The 7,708-nt window shown below is 33.3% G+C and overlaps 1 protein-coding gene across 1 annotated transcript in view; it reads right to left on the reverse strand.

The window, feature by feature from the left end:
- The window catches only part of runx1 (RUNX family transcription factor 1), a 32,586-nt gene that overhangs the window by 10,582 nt on the left and 14,296 nt on the right, over nt 1-7,708 (reverse strand). The window contains exon 5 of the mRNA XM_015056947.1: nt 6,705-6,809. Coding sequence (XP_014912433.1) covers nt 6,705-6,809 — 105 coding nt within the window. The remainder of the gene's footprint in view (nt 1-6,704; nt 6,810-7,708) is intronic.

Genomic DNA, 7,708 nt, shown 5'->3' on the forward strand with positions numbered 1-7,708 from the left:
GTGATTTGTCTACATTGTTCTTTTTTATCAGTGGCTTGATAACTGCTGTTTTCAAAGCCTGGGGGAAAACACCTGAAGAGAGCAATGAGTTACTATTTGGATCAGATCAGTGGTGGGAAGTAACGAAGTACAAGTACTTAAGTACATTTTTCGTGTACTTTACTTAAGTAGATTTAATAATGGGTACTTTCTACTTTTACTCCACTACATTTTACAGTAAGTATCAATGACAAGTATTAACACAAAATACTTTGTCGAATGGCAATTTCTTAAGTTCGGTCCATTTACCTGTACTAGCTTACTGGCACATATTCCACATTCAATATGGCGGACGCTGTGACGTATTGCAGCAACAGGCCGACCCGCTCCATGAGGCGTCTACGTATTAATGTCTATGGTTATAACTGCTTGGAGGCTCTGCCTGTTGCAACTTAGTATAGTTTTCTCCCTAAACTTAACCTGGTTTTAATTAAGCTCAGTATGCCAAAGAGACTTCAATATTATGAGGCTTTTGTTTATAACTTGTTCGTCATTGTTTTTATCTTCAACATATTTTTACAATAAGCATGATTTGATTTAAAAATAATTTGACTGAATTTATTCCCCTTGTTAATCTACCATTTCTCTTTCATGTATTTTAGTCATTGTTGGCTTTCAGGCCCCTGTGATGGACTGGTGACCATGGTGAACCCTGCCTCTCATCTGATGGCTGCTGGAGATGGGCACCACCAGCCCCCCTCACCACCCTCAATCCATTTTCAGATATATATGATGTATTATATCTGAAAATGGATCAGTGTGTTCAGATCATGGATGGAAAGCTTTTAAGGTAATTTGTCTCTCTTAAGTCCACACTTAAAAAAACTTCATTGTTAATACCAGGATCCACTGGCTCTATGATATTTCTGACGACTTTTTTCTACTTTAACATAAACAGGCAAAGAAGTCACCCAGAAATGTTTTTCCACTTTCCATTTGGTCCCAATCATCATCAGTTCTGATGATGCCACATACATAGCGAGTTCACAACGTCTTAAAATTGTAAGTCGTACTTTTCTCTTTGCTGTTTTTATGTACTCTTTAAAATACAAGTGCTTTCTCAGTTTAATTGCCTTACTGTTTTATTTTTATTTTTATAGGTCTCTGTAAAGTTCAGTGAATGGTTCTGTCGCTGATCCTCACTGTTCTTAGGAAGGAGAAATGTCAGTTTGTCTGCAGTAATACTGGAATACTGTGACATTGTATTAAAACAATACTCTGTTCTCCTTGGTGAAATATTTTTCACATTTCCTCTAAAGCGTACTAATGTTTTATTGTGTTAATTTTCATGAGCATGTTGTCTGTAAACTTTTAATATGCTGACAATTTGTACAATTCTCTGATAGTATATTGGCAATGTACTCTTGAAAAATGTGAATATATTGAATACACAATGTAATTGTTTTCACCTTGAAAGTGTGTTGTCATTGATCTTTCTGTGTACTGTAGCCTGATGTGTTTGCAGAACTGTGGTGTCTATGAAGCATTAATGTACAAAGTGGCAAAGAAGCAGAATAATAAAAGACATTGATAAGAAACTGAAGAATGTACTTCATTAACAATTATAATAAACCAAAAGTGCAATTGTAACATACTGTAATCACACTACTAATATATAAAATATTGAATGTTTATATACTTATAAGACATTCTAAATATATTGTAAATGTAATTTGATCACAAAAATTGTGCACTTAAGATATACTAATCAGGCACATTTATATTACATAAAAATATGTAAACTTGAAGCATACAAAGTATAACTTTAGTTGTTCCAATAAAGCACACGATAATACATGTAGTATACTTGAAACTGATTTTTTGTGATTTAATTAGTATTAAAATGCACAAAATTAATTGTTCCAAAATGACATACTTCAAGTATACTGATGATTACTGTGGATTCAAGTATGCTAAATTTAGTATGCTTAGTATTTATTTTTCACCAGGGACACCTTTGCTGAAATGGTTATTGGTGGACTTTCCACTTAAGTAGAAAACATTTTAAACTTTTGTCACTTCATCCAATTAGCCATGAATATGTCTAGACCACTTGCTTTTTCAGACATTTATACTAAAAACATGAAGCCTAATACATGAAACTATACATGAAACATCAAAAAACCATTCAGAATTTTATAAGAGAAGTTGCTGCAGAATAAACTATGATCATAAGCAACATTGTTAAAACATTGCCATAAAGATGTGAATTACACAACATAATATCATGACAGTACTATTATGTTGAGAAAACTGCAGTTAAACTTTTTAATGTAAATAAACAGATCTCCATTTTATTATTTTCTTACAGCATTCAGCTGAGAAAACCTTCACGATTCCTTGTTTACTGGAGCTTGTCTATATGTCACTCACCACTAGAGGGCAGTATTGTACTACATGACACCATTTATTTTTAATTGACAGGATGACAGTTTTTATGCATATAATATTTCAAAGCTCAAAACCAGTGACACACATATAATATTAGACACGTCTATGTTTTCTCGATTTTCAGTTCCTAAAAGATCTTCTTCTTAGTTTTGTTTAGTAAGAGGTTTAATAATTTTTCTGTACCTCCATAATTTTGTGGACATTTTTTCCATATTGCAGTTACAGTGTATTAGAAGGTTACATCAAGCAACAATAATTTAAATTGGTAATCCTAATTTAGTTATACATTAAAAAAACATATGATTGTATTCACAGAATAAGTAAAAATACAAATTAATTTGATTAGTTTAAGTTAATTAAAAATAAAGTGGAAAAATTGGTAGTGTAATTTCCATATAATATGAAGACAATGATTGATAATGCAACAACTCAGAGAAAAAAAACCCTCATGCTTTATTGAACACTAGAGAAAAAAGATGGGTCTTCAAAAGGATTTCAAAGAGGCCAGTGAAGGAGTCTGCCTAACATGAATACCGGTTCTATAACTTAGGTCCTGATACCACAAAAGTCCAGTCACTTTTGAACTTCGGCCTCATCTCTGTAGAGCAGCTGGTCAGCTGACCTTAGAGGACGTGAAGAGTGCGAGTGAAACAAGTCTGAGACATAGAGTGGAGCGAGGCCATTAAAACATTCACAAGCATTCACAAATTTTTATATTCTTCTTATAAGAATATAGAAATCAATTCTGTAGCACACAGGGAGCTCATGAAGAGCACTCAGCACAGAAGTGATATGCCTGTGGGATCGAGACCAAGAGTGAAAAGATGAGTCGCTCCATTTTGGACAAAACGAAGGTGAGAGAGGCCAGCCTGTCTGACCCGAAAATAAATCATGATACCATAATTAAGGGGTGGGCTTGGATGATCTTTGTAAAAATCTAACTTGGACAAAATTGCCTTTTTGTTACAGCTGGAAAAAGCTGCAACAAAAAGGCCAGACTTAAATTGAAAATCTAATGTCACCATCTAATTTCACCTGCAGAAATTTCACTTGCACTGGATTTCAGACATGGAGTCAAAGATTCAAAATTCACATGGTACATTTCACAAGGGCTAATTGGGGGAAATAATATTATAAATAATATAATAGTTCATTCTGAGTGAATTGTTCTTGAGTTTTTACAATCTTAATTGTTATTTTTATTTATCTCCTGCTTCCTGTTAATTGGACACTAATGGGGATATTTCACACACACACACACACACACACACACACACACACACACACACACACACACATATATATATATATATATATATATATATATATATATATATATATATATATATATATACATATATATATACATATATATATATATAGTATATTTTTTGCATTTTTTTCATGCTATTAATTCTTAATCATTAACATGTAATATTTCTAAATGTTGTCCATTTCCAATACACAAAATATCAATGGAAAATACTTTGAGTGGATTATTTGTAGTATAACATTATAATTACAAACTGATGAAACTCTCTTTAGAGATTTCTTGGCTATTTGATATCTCTGCTGCAGTAAAAGTGTATAATTTTATTTTGTAATATCCAATTTACATTAGTTGGAACATGCTTGGCACCATGAAAATGAAGGTCAAATATTTAAAAACACAGACCTTCAAAACTGAAAGTAGGGGGAATATATTTTTAGTGGTTACCAATTAAAAATCATTCTCTCTAAAGCAGTCTACTACAGTCATGAAATACTTTCATACCAAACTAAAACACAGCAACTGAATATGCTATCTGCTGTAATGATATTGATTTCAATTAAGAATAAAATCACAACCAGCCCATTTCAGTGTTTGTCGAAAGCTGTTTGTTTCAAAACATTAACCAGCAGAGAGTGAGTTTACAGAAGGGCATAGAGAGGGGAGAGATAGAGCAGAGAGAAAAGGATGGTGGGCTTGACGAACAGGAAGAGGAGAACACCCATGGGAGACAGATGAGAGAAAAAAGATGTGGAAGGTCAGAGATGGGAATAAAATGGAAAACGGAGAGAAAGATGTGAAATGTGTGAAGAAAAGGAGGTAGTGGTCAAAAAAAGTGTGTGTGCATGCGTGGGTGTGTGTGTGTCAGACTTAGGGAAGGACTGATTTGTTTTCAGTGAAAGGTGAGGCCACTTAGATGTGGTGTGGAAGAACAGCGAAATCTATTACAATGTGTCAGAGGAAACATGAGAAGGGCATGACCTGAGTGNCTTTAACATAAACAGGCAAAGAAGTCACCCAGAAATGTTTTTCCACTTTCCATTTGGTCCCAATCATCATCAGTTCTGATGATGCCACATACATAGCGAGTTCACAACGTCTTAAAATTGTAAGTCGTACTTTTCTCTTTGCTGTTTTTATGTACTCTTTAAAATACAAGTGCTTTCTCAGTTTAATTGCCTTACTGTTTTATTTTTATTTTTATAGGTCTCTGTAAAGTTCAGTGAATGGTTCTGTCGCTGATCCTCACTGTTCTTAGGAAGGAGAAATGTCAGTTTGTCTGCAGTAATACTGGAATACTGTGACATTGTATTAAAACAATACTCTGTTCTCCTTGGTGAAATATTTTTCACATTTCCTCTAAAGCGTACTAATGTTTTATTGTGTTAATTTTCATGAGCATGTTGTCTGTAAACTTTTAATATGCTGACAATTTGTACAATTCTCTGATAGTATATTGGCAATGTACTCTTGAAAAATGTGAATATATTGAATACACAATGTAATTGTTTTCACCTTGAAAGTGTGTTGTCATTGATCTTTCTGTGTACTGTAGCCTGATGTGTTTGCAGAACTGTGGTGTCTATGAAGCATTAATGTACAAAGTGGCAAAGAAGCAGAATAATAAAAGACATTGATAAGAAACTGAAGAATGTACTTCATTAACAATTATAATAAACCAAAAGTGCAATTGTAACATACTGTAATCACACTACTAATATATAAAATATTGAATGTTTATATACTTATAAGACATTCTAAATATATTGTAAATGTAATTTGATCACAAAAATTGTGCACTTAAGATATACTAATCAGGCACATTTATATTACATAAAAATATGTAAACTTGAAGCATACAAAGTATAACTTTAGTTGTTCCAATAAAGCACACGATAATACACGTAGTATACTTGAAACTGTGATTTTTTGTGATTTAATTAGTATTAAAATGCACAAAATTAATTGTTCCAAAATGACATACTTCAAGTATACTGATGATTACTGTGGATTCAAGTATGCTAAATTTAATATGCTTAGTATTTATTTTTGACCAGGGTTGTTTAAAAACAGTATGTGTGCTTTAATGTTTATGGAATGGTGATGGATTAAGCTGAGGACTAAAGCTGACTGACTGTGTGTCCCATGATGTGTGATGCTTGTTTTTTCATGGATATTTTCAAAGTGATCCACTTTTTGTGTGATCCATGATTTTTGTCCTCATTTGTACAAGATTACAGGGTTATTATATGCTTAAACTGTTGCACGTTTATGTGTCCTGTGTTGAACCATGACTGATGGTGATAATTTGAGGTGCATTCATTAAAGGATTCATGTTGATGTAGCTGTCAGATTCCAATGGTTTAGAACAATGTAGTCTCACATTATTTAGGATCTGTTGAAAGAAAAGTTTTTGAGCAGAATTCAGAGTAATGTTTAATAAAACATTGAATCAAGACTTTACATTTTTCTAACTTAATATTAGTTATTTTAAGTTGACAGTGTGAGTAAAAATTATACAGCAATATGTGCTTCTTCAATAGATCAGGACAGTTTTCTTGTATTTATTTTGTGAAATAATATAGTTTTAAATGCAGTATTTAAACATTCATCAAACACCAAATTTCTTAATTTTAGGAGATTGGTGATCGGCTGATACTTACATGTGAAGCTAAACCTATTCCCCTATCTTGTCTAACTCAGCAAAGGTCTAATAATCAACCACTGTCCTCTTCTGCTCTCCCGTGAGAGAGGTTTGACTGACAGGCCAGCCCACCAGATCATATCTGGACGTTTGCAGTTAACAATAGTCACCCCACTGTTGTGAACTCAGCAACTTTCTTGCCATATTCAGTGACATTTCGGATAAAAAAAAAAAGAAGGTATTGGCCAAAATCGACTCGGCAGGCCAGGCTTTTTAAAGATTGGTGACTGGCGATTGGCCAAAAAACTGCGATTGATGCACCCCTACTCCAATGAATTTATGTAAGTAAGGGTTACTCACGTCGTGGCTCTCTGGGACCATCCACTGTGATTTTGATAGCTCTTTGATATGTAGCGACTTGGGGAGGGTTGGTGAACACTGTGATCGTGAGAGTGAAGCTTTTTCCTAAAGAGGACAAACAAGGAAACCATGGGGAAAGAGTAGAGACAGAAAAGGTAAAATATAAAAGTAATTTTTGGTATCCACTTGTATGTAACCAGTTTCGGTAATTACATGTCATGCATTTTAGAATTTAAGTTATTCATGAACACTGTTACAAGCTACAGTATACATGCAGACGCGCTGTAGGATTACAAAACAGCTTTAGAGCCTCATGTTTTATTTCAACTCCATGAACAAATTTAATAATGGCCACAACGTGGCACCTAAAAAGTCTATTCCTCAATTTAGTCATTTATTGTACACTATACTCTAACACAGAACATACTGAACATTCATTACTGTACAGAAACCAATCCATAGGAATATGAAAATGTAATTTGGAAAAACTATGAGTTAATTCAGAGTTTATATACAGTCTGACAGAGAGGAAGATAAATAACTGCCAAAGCCATTGTGTCTGATTTTTGGAGGAGATGAACTGAGCTCTGTCTTTGGCTTAGTGCTCAGATATTGCAAAACAAAATAATAACTGTTCTGTTTAAAAGAGGAACTATAAGAAAGACTGAAAACTTGTCACAAATGACACACACAGACTAGTGTAGCATTGAGTTCTTTAAGAACTTTGTGGATTTCATGAACTTTTTTTTTTTTTTTTTTTACAAAAACTGAGTTAATTCTTTATTTTAAATAATTATACATTTTAGGTGAACAAACCAAGCTCAAAAGGTCGCCAAGTGTTTGTTATGAAGAAAATGTATCAAACTATAATAAACTTCTCTGTTTGTTGATGTAAAAGTTTTCATTCACAGCGCTTGAAGGTTTTCACATTTTGTCACATTAAAACGTTGAGATATTTGTATGCTACATGCTTTTTAAGTACACACACACACACACACACACAC

Source organism: Poecilia latipinna, unplaced genomic scaffold, assembly GCF_001443285.1.
Source record: "Poecilia latipinna isolate Pla-1442-1.1 unplaced genomic scaffold, P_latipinna-1.0 Scaffold1420, whole genome shotgun sequence".
NCBI lineage: Eukaryota > Metazoa > Chordata > Actinopteri > Cyprinodontiformes > Poeciliidae > Poecilia > Poecilia latipinna.